This window comes from Solanum stenotomum, chromosome 6 (genome assembly GCF_019186545.1).
Source record: "Solanum stenotomum isolate F172 chromosome 6, ASM1918654v1, whole genome shotgun sequence".
Classification (NCBI taxonomy): Eukaryota; Viridiplantae; Streptophyta; class Magnoliopsida; order Solanales; family Solanaceae; genus Solanum; species Solanum stenotomum.
In genome coordinates, this window is record NC_064287.1 from 60,723,037 (window position 1) to 60,745,461 (window position 22,425).

The 22,425-nt window shown below is 32.9% G+C and overlaps 3 protein-coding genes across 5 annotated transcripts in view; all 3 read right to left on the minus strand.

Annotated features, from left to right (window-relative positions):
- LOC125866664 (glycine-rich RNA-binding protein 4, mitochondrial-like) overlaps positions 1–22,425 on the minus strand; it is a 469,856-nt gene that overhangs the window by 109,705 nt on the left and 337,726 nt on the right. The window lies entirely within an intron of this gene.
- On the minus strand, positions 1,253–4,407 carry LOC125866642 (transcription factor FAMA-like). 2 transcript variants are annotated; one of them, XM_049546941.1, is made up of 5 exons: positions 4,356–4,407; positions 3,745–3,893; positions 3,033–3,626; positions 1,939–2,394; positions 1,253–1,388 (listed from the first exon to the last, which is right to left on the minus strand). In XM_049546941.1, exons 2-5 carry the CDS (start codon positions 3,766–3,768, stop codon positions 1,287–1,289), a joined length of 1,176 nt encoding a protein of 391 aa, XP_049402898.1. In that variant the 5' UTR covers positions 3,769–3,893; positions 4,356–4,407; the 3' UTR covers positions 1,253–1,286. The 2 variants fall into 2 exon arrangements, with proteins under 2 accessions (XP_049402898.1, XP_049402897.1); XM_049546940.1 differs by lacking the exon at positions 4,356–4,407 and adding an exon at positions 4,245–4,355.
- On the minus strand, positions 5,185–13,153 carry LOC125866616 (26S proteasome non-ATPase regulatory subunit 1 homolog A-like). Its single transcript, XM_049546897.1, has 13 exons — positions 12,899–13,153; positions 11,087–11,150; positions 10,827–10,932; positions 10,337–10,448; positions 10,057–10,225; positions 9,108–9,562; positions 8,874–9,009; positions 8,524–8,772; positions 8,101–8,321; positions 7,239–7,497; positions 6,679–6,911; positions 6,085–6,598; positions 5,185–5,855 (listed from the first exon to the last, which is right to left on the minus strand). Exons 1-13 carry the CDS (start codon positions 13,039–13,041, stop codon positions 5,535–5,537), a joined length of 2,982 nt encoding a protein of 993 aa, XP_049402854.1. The 5' UTR covers positions 13,042–13,153; the 3' UTR covers positions 5,185–5,534.

The following is a 22,425-nucleotide window of genomic DNA, read 5'->3' on the forward strand; positions in this document are numbered from 1 at the left end:
TTTCATAAATAAAATTCATAAAAGAAACACAAGTTGAATAAGTGAGGAATGATAATATAAAAGACTATCCCAAATTTCTTTCATCTTTTTCTGGTAATTATTGTGTTCGGAGAGGACCTTATAGCAATGATAAAGTTATTTTTGTGTGATCTATAGATCACGAGTTTGAGTCGAATAAATAACCGTTAATGCAAGCATTATATGATAGATCGTTTACATCACACCAGATTACCCTTTAATCATAATGTCGCGCACCTCAACTATTTTTCAGAATATCGATTGTCACTACCACTTAACTCTATATATCCATCAGAATTAGCTCAAACAAATAAGAAATCGTATGTTTTTCTTGTTTCTATTGAAATTTAAACATAATATTTCATTATTTTCAATCTTTTTCATTGACTATTAGATCACTATCTCAGATACAATTTCTTAAGAGAACGGACCTACAAAGAAGCATGGTTAAAGTATCACTATCTAATGTCAGCCAAATACACACAAGATTTGGTCCTGACAAGTCAAACCCCCTCTCTGAAAATAAGGTAGGGTTAGTGGGGCTCGTTGACTTTCCATAAGTCACATAATATAATTGCCAAAAAAATACAATAATCTATCAATTCAATTAGTATTAAATACGCGTATATAGTACCATAGGAGAGATAATGTCATCAAAATATTTCATGTTCGAGTTTTGTGAAATATAAAATCATCTTTATTAAGGAATATTTTACGCCCGGTCAATATGAGATTTTCGACGTGAAAGTGACTATAGCCGATTATTCTTATTGTGTTATGGTTTCCACACTTTAGATGTCCAACTCATCCTGCAGTATATATCCCTTACATTCTCAGAATTGAACATCTAAAGTGTGGACACTATTTATAACACATGAATCAAATATTGAGTAAATAAATAACTTTGATTCTTGAAAATAATCAAACTTGATCTCAAAAGAAAAAATAGTTGATGGAGTGAAAATTGCCCTTATAGGCGTGAATGGAGTTTTGAGGTATCGAGTGCATGAATTTAATATTTTGGATGCAAATCATAAATTTATACGTAAAAATCAATCAATATTATATATTGTATTAAATAGTAATACAAATCATAACATTGAATATATATATATATATATATATATATATATATATATAAACACATAAATTAAAGCTAAAATCTTGAATCCGCGCATCGTAATTGACCACTATATAGAAGAGGAGTCAAACTATATAGAACACACCACCTAGCTAGAAAGTACAATGAAAAATTAAATGGTCTTCAACTAGTTGATATCATATGGGGTTATTTCAGCATGAATGAAACTGAATATCTGTTGGATTGAGTTTGCTATATCATCAGCTGTATATCTAGTTTCACCAGAAATCTGCAAAATAAAAATAGAAATAAGGCAATAATAAGAAAAAAAAATTGTGTAAGCATGTGAGAAGGTGTTACTCCTTCCGTTTCTTTACATGTCTTAGTTTGACTGGATTCGAATTTAATTTCTTAAAACAATAAGGAAGACTTTTGAGTGATTGTAAACTAAAGATGTGTATGATGTATTAAAACGCCTTTTGAATTTTGTCATTTTAAACATGTCGGGGGGACATTAGATTTAAAGAGTTAATTCTCCCACTGTCTCAATTTATCTGTTTCAGTCCGTCCTAAAAAGAATAACATTTTTTATATTTAGTAATTATTTGACTTTAAACTACCTGGAATATGATTTACAACTACATAAATATCGCCTATGACTCGTTTCAGACCACAAGTTTTAAATGTTCTTCATTTCATTCTTAAACTACGTGACAACTTCACATAAATTGGGACGTAGAAAGAGAATTAACTATAGAAAAAGTGACATACTTTTTTGAACAAACTGAAAAAAAGTAAGACATGTAAATTGAAACAGAGGGAGTGTTAATAATAAGTACCTTGACATTGAATGAGTAGAGAACAGTTTGTTCAATGGTTGTAATATTTGTATGAAGAATACTAAGTTGCATATCTTCCAATGCAGCAATTGCCTTTATGAGTTGTCCTGGTCTTCTTCTTGATAGAATCTTGATCATTGCATCAAACCCTAAAAGTTTCACTTCAACATCAGCCAAACAAGACTTACTCTCAGCTACTTCTTCTTGAATTTCACCTTCAATATTATACTCATTTGGAAGAGGAAATAGTATTGGTGATTGATGATGAGGATTTATAGTATTAGGGTTTTGATTAATTGGCATTGATGGTGGTGGTGGTGTTGATGAATCTCCTAATGGTCTTGTTGGAGTATCTCCATAGATTCTCCTCCTTTTTTGTGATTCAAGGCATTGTAAGAGTTGTTCCAATTCTCTAACAAATTCAATTGCTCCACCAATTATAGATGCTTGATCTCCCTATAAGATTGTCAAATATACATCATGTTGAAAGTAGATACATAATATAATCAAGTAAATAGAAGTGTGTTAGCTATCGTTGACAACTTAAATTTTTATATGAGATGATCATCAGTCATCACATACTTCAATAAGTCATTAAATAACTTAACTATATCAAAAGTGTGATTTGTCTGACAAATTTGATCATTCAGATGAGATGATCGCACACTTTATTATGATATAATAAGAGTATATGAAACGTATATCATGATTTCAATCCTAATAACTACCACACAATAGTAAGAATAATTTGTACGTGCTTGACTCGTGAAAAAGAATCAGATCTGTTAAGTAAAGGGTCGTTACCACAAAAACGTATATCACTAAATACATTATCAAAAGTGTGTTTTCTCTAATGATTTAACCTACATCATGAGTTCGATCCTAACAACCACACTATAGTAAAAAGAATTTGCACGTGCTTGCGTCTTGAAAAAGAATCAGATCTATCACATAAAGGATCACTACTACAAAGACATATATCACTAATTAGTAAAAGACGATTTAAGCTTTAAGATGAGACGGTCACATAGTTCAACAATACTCAACACTAAAAAAAAACTTGTAAAATTCAAGAGTGTGATGAGATATAATACCCTTTGAACGTAGGAGCCAGGCATGAGAGACCTCAATACACGAAGATGTTCATTCATTTGCTTCCTTCTATTCCTCTCCACAGCAATATGTGTCATTCTTTGGCTCTCAACTTCCTCACTTGTCTTAATTCTTGGCCTCTTTCTCTTATTATTACTCTTCCCTTCTTGATTTTTTTCAACAATATTATTATTATTTTCACCTTTTTCTTTTCCACCACTTTCTTTTTGTGATACCATTAAGGCTTCTCCGCGATCATCATCATCATCATTATCATTATTATGTACATTCTTCTTTTCGTTCAAAACGGGGAACTTAAGGAAGTACACAGGATCATCAATCCCAACATCTTGTTCCAATACCTTGGTTTGATTTAAGGCTAATTTAGGCCCAAAATCCGCAAATTGCATCACATCCGCGAAGCTCAACTTGTCTAGAGAAGGATTCGAGGGTAAAAACCCTAACGAACACTGGTTATGTTGTTGTTGTTGTATAGATTGTGAATTTACCATATAATCAACCATTTGATTATTAGTATTATTTGATGAGGATTCACCAATAATTGCCATTTGAAAAGATGTAGGCAAAGAATTAGCCTGCAAAAATATTTCATGTTCAAAGTGAAACAACATAACTATATATTTATTTATAATATGTTAAATTAGGCTAGGGATAGAAACAATGAAAAATGATAAAAAGCAAACACCTATATACCTGGCAATTTTCTTCTTTCTCCATTGTCTTGTTATAGTTTTTTCTTTTTGTTTGTTTTTTATACAACCCTAAAATTTTGACTATTCACAAATCCAACCAAACTCAAATCTTTAGTGAATAATTTGATCACTCCTAGGGTCCACCTCTAGCTGAAACAGACAAAAAAAAATCATTATCAAACTATAGCTATTTAAGATACTGAGTGCGAAATCAGAATTTGAATTTCAAGTTCTTCATTCGTCTGTACTTAACTGGATTCAGATGAACTTGTAACTATGTACTATACCCGACTAGCACAACTGAAAAATTCAATGGATAGTACTGACGACAAAAGAATCCGTCTATAGAATGGAGAGATCAATTATTCGTTTGAAAATCCATCGAAAAATAAGAAAATCTAATTTTATTTCCCTTATTAAACTATACAATATAGTATGATATTAGATGTACATAAATATATATATATAAGAATATAAGAAGATTAAAATTTGTAGACTAACCTTATAATTTGGACAATATGAAGAGGATAAAACTTAAGTGGGATTTTGATAAAAATAAAAACAAAAACTGGGACATGAAAAATTTATATATATATATCTCAAATGATGGACCTTGCAGAGTATCCAGCTAGAAGTTGTCTTTGACTTTTGGAGGTGATTTTTGTTTGTACATATATATAAAATAATAATATATATATTATGATTTATAATTTTAAAATATATAGACATATAAGAGGAGCCTATATAGATTGATTTCCACCTCACAAATTTACTCGTCACTTTTTTTCACCTCCACCTAAATATTTAATGGGAATCACAAGCAGAACAACTTTATCACCTCTTTACATGAGGGTTTAATAAATACTTAAGCTCTGATATATGATTTTTTTATGATTCAAATAGATTGAAAATTTTCAAAGTTTGAATCTTTTATTTCTTTGAAAATAGGTTTAATAATATTCATGCACGTGAGCACTTTAGCAGCCTAGAAGTTGTCAATTGGAAATTAATGTAGGTGTCAAAAAGTGTTACTAGAATTGCCTCGCAGCAGAGTCGGTGAGACGATGAAAAAACTTATTTATATCCAAGTGTTTACGATTAGAACGATTAATGTAAAATATATTAAGCATAGCTTTTATTTGTTCTGCATACCCAAAAGATAGCATTTCTCAATTGAGCTCATCGCACTAAGAATGAATGTATATATGATTAGCTAGTAAGAAGTTGTCTACAAATTTGAATCTGAAATAACCAAGGCCATTTGTTGTTTCTCTGATATTATATAATTCATCTTAATGTAAAAATGTTTTATGCGCAAGAAAGAGAAGTTTAAAAAATATTTAGAAAAAATATAATGTAGATGTAGAATTGTGAGATCGTAAAAAATATCTAGGAAACAAATATAAGAAAGCAATCAATTCATTGCTAGCACACAATTTCTTACCAAATAGAATTAACAAGGTAAAGATACAAAATACATTCTCTCCTTTTCTGCCTTTCTATCGTGTCTTAAACATGGTAGAATCTTGCTCCTCGAAAATAAGGAAATATACGCTCTAGAGGTACACGTGAATAGACTAAGGACATCGAGAGTAAAATTTCCAGTAAAACGATAACTATATGCTCGTCTCTGTAATAAGAGGAAAGAAGGTTTACAATCAAATTCAACTTGATCACGGAAAATCACTCTTTGATCTCGATATCTTTCTCACCTCTTCCCATTCAGCACATCGCCTCAAATGGATTCCATGGAATTAACATCCAATCAATCAGCCAAAGGTTTACGATAAATCATGACGTATATTCAAATGCCTGTGGTGGCTGAGGCTCCTCGTCAGCAGCTACTGCTGAGGCAGAGCCCTGTTGTCCAGCTGAACCACCAGTACTGGATGTAGTTGATGAGGGTGTATCAGTAAGAGCCAATACTTCGGGTTCATCAGGACGAAGATCTTTCAGAAGCACAAAGCCAGAAGACGATGATTTGATTGGCAAATATCTGCTTTCTTCCAAAAATTTGATGTACTTCTCCTGAGTAGGAACCACCCTAGCAGGGTTGGTCAAAATCTCAAATGATGGCTCTGGTTCATTCTTCTTCTCTGCAGGAGCATCTACCTGTCAATCAGAAAGGTCACAGCAGTTTGTGAGCAAATACTGACAGTTCAAACAGCGGTGCAATACAAACAGAATCATTTAGCGCAGAGCATTTTTTCTAATTCCGATCAATAATTTCCCAAGGACCCCAACAAATAAGAACTGCGGCCACAGCAAGAAGCATCACAAAACCCCTAACAAGAGAAGGCCACCTTTGAAGTGAAAATGGATGAACAGAACATATACTAACCTGCATAGACTCTCCATCCTTACTAGTGGACTTGCCCTTGTCTGAAGTAGTGGCAGCAGAAGTTGACGCGCCAGATGCCTTCTCAGCATTAGCTTTCTCGGCCTCTTTCTTGCTAGCCCTGGCCTTGGCCCTCACTGATGTTGATAAAACAGCTGTAGGAAGTTTGACAGCAGAACTAGTCGTGGCTACAGTAGTAGGCTTAGGATACTCAAATAGTGATGGCTTAGCTTGCGATACGAAATCAAATTTGGGCACTTTTAGGTCATAGTTTAGCCCAATGAGAGCTGTGGGTGAAAATGCCAAGCTAACGAAATATATAAGAGGGTACCAATACCAAAACTGACTAAAAACAGCTAGCCCAACAACTGCAGTAATTTTATCGTGTTTCGACTTTGAAAGTAGCTTTATTGTCACATTCCTACCACCGGCATCAAGAATTCCAGAGGCCAAGATTGCACCCATCTTACTCATGGTATCTTCATGCTTATCAAGAATAATTTTCTCTAATTGCCGCCTGATCAGATAAAAGCAAAAGGCTCAAAAATCAGAAGAGGAATCCAAGGAGAGTTTATGCAGAAATTTATAGATAAATACCTAAATGCACCAACACGGGAATCACTAGCTTCACTTATTTGGACCATCACCATGGCCATAGCAATGAGAGCACCTTGACGTACAAAATCAACTACATCTGATGTCAAAGGCTCCAACAATGAGATTGCCTCACTCAGACCAGTACCAGCACATGAAATGCCAACTGCCAAAGCCGCACCATAGCGCACGTGTGGATTGTAAGACTCGGATAACAATGAGACAATGCGAGGCATCTGCAAATTCAACGCAATTAACTAGATTAGCATCTTTTAGTTCCCACTTCAATGCGCCCACATGGGTCACAAGCCAACGACTGAGCTCGGCTAACACAACTAGCATTTTTAGAACTGGAGTTGGCTTAAAATTTTCCTCAATAATTTTTCTGGTTGGGGATTTTGCATGTCCGGGGGGGGGGGGGGGGGGTGGTTACGTAGAACCAAACATGGTTCTGTTTCTAGAAGACTGTTAAACATAGTAATCCTGCTGACAACTGAGACCATAAATAACATAATGAGATTGATAAGAACCACATAATAAACCAGCATCAGAAAAGCTCCAACCTGCTCTGGTTCAGAATACATAACAAATCCAAGCGCCAAGACTGCAGTCCGCCTGACATCATCACTCACGTCTGATACAGCAAAATGCAGCAACTGACGGATAGCCTTATTATTTGCTGTTCCCCTGTACGCCATTGCCAGAGCATACATGCCACCATAACGCAATATAGGATCTTGATCCCTGGTCATCTGCTCGATCAGTGTATCGGCTTCTTCTTCTCTTCCATACACTGTGAGGGCTATCCCCAATGCCAAACCCCTGAATGCAATGTCAGAAGGAAATGTTCAAGCACATGTAATCATATCTTAACATATAAATAAAAAAATGTCAATTATCCACAATGTTTTCAATAACATAGGCAGATTTATTTATATTTGTAAGTGAACATAGGCACGTTTATCCTACTAACATAAAGAAATACAAGTTAGATTTTTTAAAAAAAAATTGCTTTACTTTAATCAATAAACTCAATAAAGACAACAAAAATATTGATTTACTGATTATTTAGCTGACTCAAAATAACTCAAATAACTTCACAATGTTTTGACCTCAATTTATCCAGTGAAATCTATTCAAAATACCTACCAGAGCTCTTTATCCATAATTGCAGTTGTTTTTTTACTTTCTATACATGCAATCTAATATATCTTTGCAATTAATAGTTCCTTTGTTTTACTTTTAATCAAAATGCTTTATGTAGTCCATTATTCAGATTCTCTATTCTTTGCAATTTCAATCCTAATTGTAATCAATACTATAGTCTCTACAAGACGCAAGCAAGTATATTTCATTTTGAGAGATAGAATCAAAACACACCCCTCAGACGAAGAGATAGTACAAGTATTCAGGTGTCAACTTTACCTGATTATCTTCTCGTGTTGCGTCTCATGAGCATAAGCAAGCATCTCACCTGCCTTCTCACTTGCAGTTCCAACCATTAATAAACCCATACCAATACCAGCAGCTTCTCCAGCAACCGCACTGTCAGTATATAGGACAGTCTTGATGTCGTCATAAATGTCTTCATCAGCGGTTCCTAAAGCTGCCAAGCCAAGCCCTAAGCAAGCACCATGCTGAATAACCTGCAACATTAAGAAGATGCAATGTAAGAAAATAACAGAAAAAAGAAAAACAATGGGTGGAACAAATATAACCCAGGAAGGACGATCAAATTAATAAATACAAGTACAGCAACAACATTAGCAGACCTAGTGTAATCCCACAAGTGGGGTCTGGGAAATAAATAAATACAAGTACAACGATCAAATTAATAAATACAAGTACCTCTACATTGGTACTTCGTAGACTTTCACGAAGAAATTGCTTGATGCCCTCCCCATGATTTGCATGAATTAACCCAAGAGCATACAATGCACCACCTTCCGAATATGGACTACCACCTCCACCTGCTCCACCCTGCGGCAAGTAAGGGGCCATAAGTGATCTCCCTTGCTGCAAGTGGCCACAGTGAATAACACCTAATCCAGCTGTTGCACTAAATTTGGCCCAATTTGTTGCTCGGCTTAGCCAGTCCTGATAATTTGAGCAGAACATTCTGTCAGAACAAACTGTTGTGCTACATACACCATATGTGAAGGATAAGGTTATTTGTCAAAGACTCAGAATCTACTCACTAGGTTCTCCCTAAGGAATGTATCTACAGTTGTTCCAGCATGCATAATTGCATTTGCATATATTGTTGCACTGTGACACACACTGTTTCTCATCTCAACAGACTGCTTTATTGTCTTGAGAATAAGGAGATCTGACCTGTATGCATAGATTAAAGAAAAAAAAAGATACTTGAGCATTTTCATTCATGTTTCAGCAACGAATATGGAAAGAACTTTTAAAGGCATTCATATTACTTGTTATGGCTGTACAAGAATTGCAAGGTCAACTTTATTGAAGTTTCACCACTCAAAATCCCTTTGATTTTTCCCAGCCTCTCTGCATATATTGCTTCTTTTGGATCTACTCTTGTTTCAATCAAAGGCTGATTTTCCTCCGCCATTTGAACATCCTCTGCAGCAGTAGCATTTCCAGTCTGTGCAGTATTAGGCTCAGCAGGTTCTGAAGGTTGTACTTCTGGACTGGAGAGTCGATCTCTCACATTCAAAAGAAAAGCTTGGTGCTCATTCTCTACAAGGTCAAAAGCTATTTGAAATGCCAGTAGGGCATCATCCTTATTTTCTGAGCGTAAAAGCTTCTCTAATATGCTTGCTACATTCTCTGGTTTATCCAAAAACATAAGCCACTGACACATGCTCAAATAGTTTGGAGACGGTGTCCCCTCATACACTTCAACAAGAAGACGAAGCACCTGTTGAGAGAAGCAATTAAATTACTGGTATTCTATTAATTTGGCGTACAAATGTGACCAGTAGTTCCTCAATTTAAGCTAATTATTTTACCTTTGTCTACAAAGAAACAAGGACAACATGCAGATTTAGATGAGAGGTGATCTTATAGAGAAGGGACTTGAAGAAGGTAAATCATGCACCAAAACAACTTGTGAGGTACAAAAGACTACTGTGGACAGAGAGCTAGTACTCTGTGAGAACCACATTAATAGGAATGATGTCTAACATTGGGTCAGAGGATTATAAATAAGCTATTACAAAAATATTATGCCTTTTCCAGTGATAATCATGGTCACGGAACAGGCAGGGCCGCAGGGGACAGCAGCATCTCTGGTACTCAAGCAAACAATCAGATTATAGAGTAACACAGGAGGGGAAAAAGAAGAGCCGGGAAAAAAGCACAAGTCTTAGCATGTAAAAGGATCAACATAAGGTGTATTGTAACAATCAATACCTCACTTCGATATACTCTGCGACTGACGAAGTTATGGGAGACATTACTGCAATATGCTAGAGTTGCATCTACATTATCACTCCTTACAATTGCTTCAGCAACCTTATCCAGCCTTCTGCATTCAATGGCCATGCCAATGGCTTGTTGATACTTTCGATCCACTATACACCTAAGGTATGAAGCAAGCAATTGTAAAACAGCAGGAAAACCCCAAAAGAACTACTTTAATAGTTTGAAGTATACAAACATTATATTTTATATATACACAAAATTTGCATACTTCTCAAGCATTCTCTCGACAATAGCCTCCAACCTAGGATCAACCTTTACAGCTTCATCATTTGACTCGGCTGCCTTAGTCTTATGACTTGCATATTCATCCAGTGCTTTAGCTGAAGGAAGGCAGAAAGCACATCAACAAACACAATGGTATTAATAAATGAAAAAATGAAAGAGCCGCTAAAACGATATAATATACGGTAGCTGAAACAAGTGAAAGCTTCCCTTTAGGAGAGTTCAATCAATGCATATCAAGTGTTCCAGTTTAGCTATTTTACTATTTCCCCAAGAAAGCACCAAATATCAAGTATTAAGTTTTTAGAGTTAGCACCACTACACTGATAACACAAATTTAGGCCTAGAAAATACAGATACAGCAGACATTTTCAAGTTTGTAAGCAAGTCCTTACTAGAAGAGCTGCAAAATATATTAACATTACTATACAAGGATAGAATTCATAGGAAGAGAGTGCACAGATTTGAATATTTACCAAGAACAGTATGAACATAGTCAGATTCCTCATTAACATCAAAAAGAGGGCCAGCTCCAAGGGCATAGGATAATGAGTCATTATGTTCGCCCAAATGATAGAAAACCTGAAGACAAAAGAGCATGCGTGGGGATCAAAGAGAAAATGACTTGAGGCTAGAGATTTTTGCTTTCTCATCTGCTCTGCAGAATAATTAACCTCCTTTCTTTTGGATGTGGTAGGGAGGAATTGATGCTAAACAAAAAAGAAAAAAAGGGCACCTTCGAAGCAACTAATGCTGCTAGTTGTCTTTGGGCAAACTCTTCATCCTCATACAAGCTTTCTCTGCAACAAATTATTTTAAAAAGATTGGAGTTCATAAAACACAAAAAGAATATGCAATCAATCAAAGAGGCCTTAATCCTAAATGATAGATCACGAGTATAACCAGAAAGTTAAAGCATATGAGTTTGGAAAAGACACAACCTACATGTGATATCCAAGACACTTCAGTAAACAAAACTCCAGCAATACATTTTTTTCTGAGAGGTAAAGCTCCAGAAATACATTTTATTTTTTTGAGAGGTAAAGCTCCAACAATACATTATCTTAACTTGATAAAATAGCCCAGATCAATTAATACATAGACAGATCTTGAGCTTGATGAAGTTTTCAGTGTCCATAAGCTAATTAAACAGTCTCACTACTTCAGAAGTAGGGGCAAGGTCTGCGTACACTCTACCCTACTCAGACCCCACTTTGTGAAATCATACTGGGTAAGTTGTTGTCCATAGGCTAATTGATCTTTGCTCAAAAAAATATTTGGTGTCATAAGCTCCCAAGGCATTGGTCTAATGGTAAAAGCACAACGTGCAATGTGTGGAGCTAGTCACAAATAACAAGTTCACACCCTGTCGCAGAGAGAAGCATGGTATTCAAGTGAAAGCTTTTCTACTTACCTCCAATATTGTCCCCAAAGATACAGGCTTTTTCATTCTTTCCTTTTGTCCCATCAATTGCTTAAACGCACACAATCATAGCTTCTAAAACTGAAAGAGAAAAAGACCACTTTCTTTGAAAACTCTACAAGTTCTACACATAATTGTGTGGAATTACTGTCTTTGGAGGAAAGAACATAGTAGGGGTAGTTCTAATCACAGCATTCTCTTAGTTTTGGGCGGTTTCATTTATCTCTTGAAATTGTTACAACAATTAAAACATTTAGAGGAAATACTGGTATACAAATATGAAATGAAGAAAGTTCGGAATTGAAAATGTCAAGATGAATGTGTGGGCTTACTAGGAAAGATATGGTAAAAAAAGAAGATATTAGGGCCAAGGTGGATGCAGCCTCTGTGGTGGTCAAGATGCAGGAGGCTAGTCAGAGATGGTTCAGACACGTCAAGAGAAGAATGACCCAGTGAGGAGGTGTTAGAGGTTGACATCGAACGGCCTAAAGAGAGGTAGAGGTAGGTTGAATAAGTATTGGGGTGAGGTAAGCAGGACATGGCATGGCAAGCCTTCGGCTTACCAAGGACATTAACCCTTGATAGGAGGATGTGGAGGTCGAGGATTCATGTAGAAGGTTAAGTAAATAGTTTTGCATCATGTCTCCCCGTCAAGTAGTATTCGTATTCGTTTTGGTGTTTCTACTATTTTATATTTCCATGTTTCTCACTCTTAATTTTCTATTACTACTTATTGTCTCGTATACCCCTATTTTCTTACTATCGTGCTAGTGTTACGGCTTGTGTCATCATAAATGTGGTGTTTTGCTTTCATTGAGCCAAAGCTCTAGTAGAAATCTCTCTACCAGCTGCATACACTCTGTCCTCCCCACACTCAACTTGCAGGACTATATTGGGTATGTTGTTGTTGAACTAGTATACAAATAACACTAATTGTTCAAAAATTAAACAACAATTATAGACTAATTATACAAATAACACTATTAATTATACAAATAACACTATTAATTGTTCAACAATGTAGACACTTCTACATTCTGCTACTGCTAAACCAATTCAATAGCACAAAATCAAAAGGAAATACTAGTATTATACAGATAACACTAAGATGCAATCGAAGCTTACATGAGAGCGACTGAGGTGGAAATCTCCGGCCAGAAGTAATCAACAAATGCATTGAGATTAGAGAGCGCGTGGAGTTTCAATTGTGGGTGACTTTCATTCAGCATAGCCAGTAGACCACCAGCAGAGCTCACCGTAGTGGCCATCGTCAGCTATTGTAAAGTTTTAGGGTTCCGATCTGCGAGAAGATAGCATATAAAACAGAGATAAAACTAGGGTTTTTGAGGATAGAAAGCAGTAGAGAGAAAGAAGGAGGACTGAAATTGAAGAGAGTTCAAAAGTTGGGATTTCTTGTTCAATGGGAAAAGGTTGAGAAAAAGACCAAATTGACCCTGAGGACTGAAATTGAAGAGAGTTCAAAAGTTGGAATTTCTTGTTCAACTAGGAAACATGGTCGCGCTTCGCGCGATGGTTAAAAAATGTGTGTTAGCATTATTTTTTTTTTTGGATTAATTATATCATTATATTATCTGTAAAAAATGTTCTATTAAAAAAAATACTTTATTTCTATTGCACTGAATGGAGAATTGTTAGTATGTTTTGATGGTCCTCCTTGATTTTTATTGAGATATCAAAGAAGTTGATCTTTAAAATTGTAATATTTGTCATGGAAACTTTTCGTGAAAGTGTTTGAAATGATTTTCAATGTAAAATCACAATAAAATATATATAAAAAAAGTACATCAACAATGTCCTATTATTCTTTATCACATTAATTTTTTGAGAATGTATTCTCTAATAAAAATTTATTTCATCACTCTATTACATTGAAATCAATACATGAAAAATGTGATATCATTCTTTGTTAGACTGACCTGGTGAAACTTCTCTGTGTATATATTTTTTCAGTTGCTCTTGTTCCTTTCTGAAATATGCAACTCGTTCTTGCATAATATTTTCATACATTGCTTTAACCAATTTGTTTGATTCTTCAGTTGCATCTGTATTCAAAAATAAATGTTTTGTTAATTGTATAGAAGGACAACTTAAAATAAATTTTAATATTATCATTAATATTTTACCTTGACAATTCTCCTAACTAATTTGTTGTGGATGATCCATAATTTTCTTATCCATTGTAGCACTTCTGTATAAGTATTTTTCAAAGTCAAACTAAGGATAGAGTATTGTAATTTAAATATAATACTATTAAACATTTGAAAAACTAACATCAATTAATCACTCTGAGCAAATGGCGATAGTTGTGCTTTTCATTTAATTGTTTTAAATGATATGTTAATTATTTGGATTAGTTAGATCTTTGTGTAAAGATAAGTGTCAAGATTTTGAAAAAGAATTGAATTAAAGTTAGAGATTTGTATTGTTATTTATTTATTATGAAAGATCTGTTATTGATTTATTATGCAAATATAGTAAATGAAAAGGTGTAGAGGAATAGCTTAGGTTGATGTAATTGTAAAAGAAGTAATTCATAAATATGTAAGATTATTAACACATAATTCTGTAATATTGTTGGTATTTTTCTCATTTGATAAAAAAGACTATTAAGTGAGGTAATTTATTTATCCTATATAAGTTTTCACATTGATCATGTACATTAACATCGAATTTTTAAAATATAAAAATAAGTGTTATTTATAACTTTTTTCTTCCTTGATTGTGCTCTCCATTTAATTATTTTAAATAATTAGATGATTTTTGAATTTGTTAAATGTTTATATAAAGATTAGTGTCCACATTTTGGAAAATGTGGCAAGATAAATGTTGTTAAGCTTGAGAGAATAAGAACATGGATCTGAAATTATTCTAAATTTCAAGTTGGTGTTCGAAGTGGGAAACTTCCGGAAAGAGGCATGAAATTTATATGACCATTATCTGGTTGGACTGTCACTCTTCTTTTCATGTGGATGTCATTTTCACAAATGATAATTTCTATAATGTTATTTTGGAGTAAAATATTCAAATCAATTTTTTTTTCACGTAAGTGGTAATATTTAAATCATATACAAAGAAATAAATTTGAAAGTTATCATTCCACCTCCCTCCCCATTAAGGGAGATAATCATTTGACTCTGGTAATGTATAATACTCTGGAAAGTTTATGGGATGTTGCAATTATATTTTTATCAGTACTCAATCAAGATTCAAGTTGTGACCTTTGGAATTTCAAATGGTTTTACTCTGCATAGATGTGTACATTCATAAAGGAGAAACATAGATAAGGTGATGTGACACCTCTCTATGACCTCCATTCATATTTATTTTTATTTTTTTGAGATCTTTTTCTTAATTCTTTTCATTAAATATTTTATTTATTAAATAAAATAATCAATCATATTTATTATTCTAATTATATCTAATGAGTTACAAAAAAGCCTCCATCTATTCATATTCTCTACTTAAATAACATATATCTTCAACTTATTCTTATGGAAAGACATAAAATCACCATTGAAGTTGTTCCGTGTTTGCATAAAGACACCTTAACTTTGGAAGTGTCCTATCACCCCACATAAGTTTTTAATATCTTTGTAAATGGGTCATTTTGACCCATTTCCTCGTCTGGGTTGTTACCACACACATGAGGAACGTGATACAGTGTTTTCACTGCCATTAACCTGTTTAAAAGTACCATGTGTCGCTTTGTTTCTTTATTATTAGTTATTTAATCAATTTACATCATCTTCCCCAAATTTAAACTCAAAAGAGCCATTGGTAGCCCTAAATTTACAATTTCATCTTTTTTTCCAAAGCAAGATCAACGTTGGTACTCTCTCTTTGACGAATTCATCATCTTCCTCAAGCGCAATAAGGTAGGAGTTCGTTTTATCTTTTAATTTCCAGTAGAAAGCGTTAATTTGAAGTTTTTTATGGTTTAATAAAAAAAAAGTTTTTTATCATGTAATGTAGAGCCCTAACATGTTAGACCTTCAATTCCTCGTCCCTCCAAGAATCTTCACCAAGAAACATCAACAATGAGATTATCAACACCAAGAGAGAAAAAGAAGACTTTTCTATATTTTTTTATTTTAGGGAAAGTTGAGAAATAACAAAAGAAAAGAGAAGACTTTTCTTGAAAAGAATAGGGTCGGGTCGGGTTGAACGAATATTACAGGAGTGAGCATCACACGCAACAACCTAGACGATGGAATGGGTCAAAATGGTCCATTTACAAAGATATTAAAAAGTTTTATGGGGGTGATAGGACACTTCCAAAGTTAAGGTGTCTTTATGAAAATACATGACAACTTTAGTGGTGACTTTATGTCTTTTCTCAATCTATAAATAACAATCATCCATGGAGATGTTGAATATTCATTTTTCATTTTCTCATTCTTTCTTTCTATTAGTGTAGTTTTTTTTTTTCTCATTCTTTCTTTCAATTAGTGTAGTTTTTTTTTTTATTCTTCTTCTTGTCCAATAGAAATCATAGAAAGGATAGTGACATGACATGTTCTTCACTTTGATGAAGATATTCTTCAAAGATTTATTATAAAGAGATGTTTACATTAGTTTAGTACAAGTTCATCAAAACGAAGAAGGGAGCTTAATTATGTTGAATGATTCATCAAGAGAGATGACCATATTAGTATAAAGTTTGAATGTGTCCAATATTTTAAAGATCCATTAATGTATTATTTTGATTTCAATATTCTAAAATTGTGATTAAGGACTAGGCAAAATTGTGTTGTTATTTTTCTCATTTTGCTTACTTTTTCATATGTTTTCTCTATAATTTTTATTAAATTTAGGTTCTTATAAATTTTAATTGTAGTAAATTTACCAGAATAATATAAGATTTATGCAAAAATTAGCAATAAAGGTTTATTTAGATGATGATGAAAAATAAGAGAAAAATATTTATTTTGACGATGATGAATAAGAGAAAAACAAGGACTAAGAGAGGATTAAATATCAAAGAAGAAATGAAATAGAAATACTTATCTCTTTTTCCTCCTATTTTAGTTTTATCACTTTTTCTTTTTCGAATAAAAGAAAGATTCATCAGACAATAAATTTATCATTTAACAAAAATAAGAAATAAAATCCAGTCCTTAAATATGTTTATTCGAATTATATGTATTAACATCATAACATATGATTTTTTTTCTTAATAAATTAGCCTTTTAATTTTGAAGAATAGTTGAATAAAAATGTAATTCACTTAAGCTCTAATTCTATAAAAATATTTATATTGTGATTTTATTATTATTTTTATTTTATAATTGGGCTTTTATTTCTTGTATCATAATTATTTTTTAAATAAATTTACATATATTTTTCATATCTGCGCGGCCAAATTCCCTAATAGTAGTAATAATAGTAATAATAATGATGACAATGATGATAATGATAATAATGATAATAATAATAATAATAATGATAATAATAATAATAATTGTATTAATATGATAGTAGTGATAGTAATAGTAATAGTAATAGTAAGGCGAAATGGTTTGGTGGACCCTTGTACTTGTATGTGTTTGTATTGTGAACCCTTCTACTTGTTTCTTTGTCATCTGAACCCCTGAACTCATCAAAGCACAATATTTTAAACATATTTTTTACTACTCAACTGTGTGTGTATCACAAATGCCTCACACGTAATTTTAAAAATAATTATAAAATGACACACACATATATATATATATGGTCACTCCATATCATTTTTCTTTTATTATATTTGGTTAATATACCTACACTTTCTCTTTCCAATTTTTATTTCTCTTTGCCATAGCCGTCTCCATCCCCAAAATTTCACTTCATCACTCTTTCTTTATCTTCCTTACCCTTTTTCTTTTTCCAACCTCTTCTACTCTTTCCATTGAAGTAAAAAATGTTGGCACGATTTCTGGTTGTTCACAATCCCGTCGGAGTTCGGAGTTGATTTTGGGTTCTATTGGATTGGGTTTTTGGTGGTGACCGATGGCACTAAGGAAAGTGGGGGTCTATTGGGTGGTCTGATTGATTCTAGTTGATCACAACTAGTGGCGTTGTGAAAGTTGAGACTTATAGGCGGAGTTAGTTTGGGGTTTTTGTTGTTGTTGTTGTTGTTGGTTGAAGCTTGTCGGAAATGGTGAGAACGAAGGCAGTTTGGTAGGAGAAGTTGAGGAGGACGAGAATAAGGCAATAAGTTTGGGCTTGGTTTGGAACTGAAATAAGGGGTCAATGTCAAAATTATTTGAGTTTTTTTTATCTAAGTATAAACTTATCTAGGTAGGTTTTCCAATTTATTTGTTGTTTAGTTTGAATTTGATCTCTATTTGTGTCTTTGTTTGGTTTTGGGGTTTTAGTCGATTACATTGATTTTGTTCAAATTTTTTGGGGATTTTGCATTTTTGTGCCTAATGTTAGTGTAAGATATTTTGGTAGTAGTGTTATGCCTTCCATGGCGTGTTTCATAAGAAAGAGAGCTGTATAATAACAAGAAATGATAGAAAAGAAATTTGGAGGAAAAAGATCGAAAAAGAGGTCAAGAAAACCTCAATTTTTGTCCAATAATGGTGTAAGTTGCAAATAGAAAGATGATGTCTTTATAAGGCCCTAATGTGACTGTTAGACCCTTTTCCAAGGGTCTCACGCTCCTAATAGGTGTGTGTTACACACTCTTTGGTATTTGTTACGCCGTAATTTTACTATATTTAGAAAAACCACTTTCTATTATAAAATAATATATTGTGGATGTCCACTACACCAAAAAGTTAGTCTCACTCATTATCTCCATTACTTTCCTCCAATATGAAGATAACCATAGCCTCCATAACCTCCAACTTTATAATCATTATTCTTGTAACCTTTCACTTCCATAACCTCTCCATTATTTTCATGTTAATGTCATGTTTATGACTAACCTTTTGTATGCCTCTATGTTACACTATAAATAGAGGCATAAGGGTTCATATTGTATATACTTAAAGACTTGGAATAATAAGAAAAACTCTCATCTCTTGTCTCCCTATTTCTATTACTTTCATCTTCTATATTTCTTATCTTATTTTGATTTAGTTTTACAACACGTTATCAGCACAATTATTTTACTATTGAAGGATTGAATCAAAGTAAATATAAAGAAGGTAAAAATATTTGTGTTTATTTTTCTCTCGAAAACAAGGTAAATTACTATATAATCTATTTTATATTTTACTTTTGATAATGCATCATTAGTTTTCTTGCTATCTCAAAATCATATGAGTCTAGCAAGTTGCTTTTACTTTGAGCAAACTTTTAATTTGATCACTTATATATTTAAAAAGTAAAATTAGTTTTGTAAGTTAATAATTTGTAAAGAAATTGTTCTTTTTGATTTTGTTTTGTTAAAAGATAAGTTATTGAGTTATGTGGCATATACATATTGATTGAATTATCATTATTGGTTACTTTTAAACCTCTTTATTTTTATATATCTAAACATTTACTTGTTGAGTTATTAATATATTATGTGTACTAACAAAGTTTGTTTTGTAGTTATTTTAAAATGGTTAGTAAATTATGTTAATCCTTCGTAACAATATTGAGAAGGAATGTTATAAGGTTTTAATTCATTTTAACTTGGGACTTTTACATGATTCCAACATGTTGTTCTAATTAATTGATTTTGTTCATTTTTCTTATGTTTTAAGTCAAATTCAGATTATATTTATGGTATTCAATATATATATATTTTTGGTAATGCATTTGGTTTATTAAGACATTGATTGAGGGTAAGACGGTGAATTCAAGTTTCACCGCACCAAATGGATAAGACATCGAGTAAAGTCTCAGTGCACCATGATAATAATAAGTTGGGTTCAAGTCCCATTGATTTATGACCAAAGACATCTTTATATGGGTAAGACATTGAGTTTAAGTCCTAATGCACTATAGTGATGATATGATGATGACTAACATAAAGTTGTATACTTTTGACTGAAAGTCATGAAATTTTCCCAATTGATTTGCTCCATTCTCTAATGTGAATGTGGTAGCAGGACATAATGTGTCTGAAAATGACAAGTGGTTAAATGTATGAATATGAGTATGGTAAAATATTGATGGTCATCATTGTGGTAATTAAAAGAAAGAACAATATGGATTCTTAAGATGGTCCTTCAAATGTGAAGATAATTTTAATCCATCAAAGTGGTATGAAAAGTTATTGGGCCCATTGTTGTTGGTGCAATCCAAATTTGAAAAGTTTTGTAAATCCTCCATCAAAATAAAGGAATGCAAAGTGGTAGTACATTTGGTACATTTGACCTCTTAAAGTGATGTTAAGGTGAGTCACATAAATTTGATAATGCCAATGCATGTCAATGAATTTCTGATAAAAACTTATGGAGCATGTACAAATGGTTATGATTTATTTCTTGAAGAGAATGTGACTTGTGTTCATATGGGTAAGGACATGTTCATGTATGGTTGGATAAATGTCACATCTCACATAAAAAAATAATATATTTTGACATAAATGGTCATTTTGGTCATATACTTTGAATACTACACAAATATTGTGGTATGTTGGCAAAAGAAAGAAGTAATTCTTTTCTATAAAGGTTGTGGTCATGACCAAAATAAATGTTGTTGTGTGGCAACACAAATTTGTCATTGGTTGTCAAGAAATAAGTTTTGCTTGTAATAATTTTAACTATGATAATAATAATAATTTTCTCCTTGAAGGAGATGGTAACCATAAGAATGATGTTATGAAATTTGTGGCAGTACACAAACTTAATTAAGAGTTTCGGAAGAACTAATTTGTTACTATCCAGAAATGAAAATAGTTCATAATATTGAGGTTGTAGTAAGTCTCAAAAGAAACTTTTTAAGTTTTGAAGGAATTGAAAAAAAATATTATATTGACACTGTAAATTAATTATTGAAAGATTAAATATCTTCAGATTAGTACAATCAAAGCGGGTTATGAACATTTACATAAAAGGTTACCCGCCTTTCTCTTGTTTGTTGTATATAAATATAGGCATGATGATGGAATCACATGCAAAAGTAAACTAGAAGTTTACTAGTATAAATATCAGTTGGCATAACCGGTTGACCATTTCAGTTCAAATGTGATGCAAAAGAATTGAGAATTCACGTGGTTATATGTTGAAGAAATAAAAGATTCTTCAAGAATTCTCATGTGTTGCTTGTTCTCATGATAAAATGATCATTGTACTAGCTAAGGTTGGGACTGTATCCCCTGAAATTATTTGGAACATATAAAAAGGTGAATATGGGCCCGTTCACCTGCCATGTGGATCACTTACTATTAGATTTAATAGATGCATCTATGGTATGGTCACATGTCCATTTGTATCAACTTACAAATTAGTTTTTGTAAGGTTGTTTGCTCAAATTGTTAAATTAAGAGCACAGTTCCAAACTATAAAATTATGTTGATAATACTAGTTGGTGTAGCAGAAATTGTTTGCCTCCAATTATAGCTAGACCATTGATTATGAGAACAAATTTCTCAAATAAAATTTGGTATGAGAAGAGTTTATTTAACGTGTATGCATCAAGCCAACAAGGTTCTCCCATCACAATTGGTGAACCAAATAATTTTCATCTAAAAATTTGATGTGTGCACATATGATTTTATTGTTTCACCACGCACAAAGATGTATCCCCAAATGAGGTTGGGGTAAATGTTAGATTTCCTAACATTAGGGGGAGATATGTTTAGCAGCTGAAAATTATGTGTGGGGTGAATTATCTAGATCCTCGTTAAAAAAATGTGAACTTGAAGTTCAAGAGATAATTCATTTGCAAAATATTGCAAATAATTTGCCAGATGTATTTGTTGACCCAATATTTTAATTAAGCTGCAAATGCTCCAACAAATAGTCCTTGAAGGACAGAGTCAATGGTACGCCAGAAGCGTGATAGACCAATCGATTCCAAACGTTAAACTCCTTGAGGAAGGAGAGGAACAAATTATCAAAATGGTCATGAAAATGAGGTAAGTGCTTTGAAAGAGCACTATGACAGAACACTTCATAAAACCTTGTCAAAGGTTCAGGTACCTGAAAATGATGAACAATGAAGAGATATCGATAAGTTATGTCGTATTGGAATCAAATCAAAATGACCGTCAACGGTATCTTTTATATGAAGTAGCATCGGGGCAAAAAGAGTTTTCGCAAATATCCTGACATTATTAAATGGAGATATACTTTCCAGTGGTGGATGCAATGAGACTGGTTTCAGTCTGGCAATAGATGAAATACTTGAATATGCATAATGAATGAATATTATGTCTAACTAGACGATGAAGATTATATGAAAATTCTTGAAGGATTTAAAGGTCTTAAAGAAGTTCCATTAAGTACCCAATGGTTTTGAGACTGCTTAACACAGAGAAAAAATCTTTTTGATCTCATGAAAATGATTTAAAATGTCATGTATTAGTGCAGTTGGTGCACTTACAGATTGCTAGTTATGCAAATGCTAGAAGATTATTTGATATACATAACGAAAGTTATGTGAAAGGATTGTCATATTATCATTCAAGTTATGACAAGAAACTAACAAAGCAAGTGACTCAACACATATAAGAAGTGTGATTTTCTTTCAGAAGAAAAGACGAG

Bases quoted from the DNA above. Each gene is read 5' to 3' on its own strand.
- LOC125866642 (XM_049546941.1), bottom strand. From the start codon at position 3,768: ATGGAGAAAGAAGAAAATTGCCAG. The intron at 2,395-3,032 runs GTATTATATCTC...ACAATCTTATAG, and splicing joins CTGGCTCCTACGTTCAAAGG to GGAGATCAAGCATCTATAAT. The intron at 1,389-1,938 runs GTACTTATTATT...TTTATTTTGCAG, and splicing joins TCTACTCATTCAATGTCAAG to ATTTCTGGTGAAACTAGATA.
- LOC125866616 (XM_049546897.1), bottom strand. From the start codon at position 13,041: ATGGCCACTACGGTGAGCTCTGCTGGTGGTCTACTGGCTATGCTGAAT. The intron at 10,449-10,826 runs GTAAATATTCAA...GCCTTCCTTCAG, and splicing joins CTATGTTCATACTGTTCTTG to CTAAAGCACTGGATGAATAT. The intron at 7,498-8,100 runs GTAAAGTTGACA...CATTGCATTCAG, and splicing joins CAACACGAGAAGATAATCAG to GGGTTTGGCATTGGGGATAG.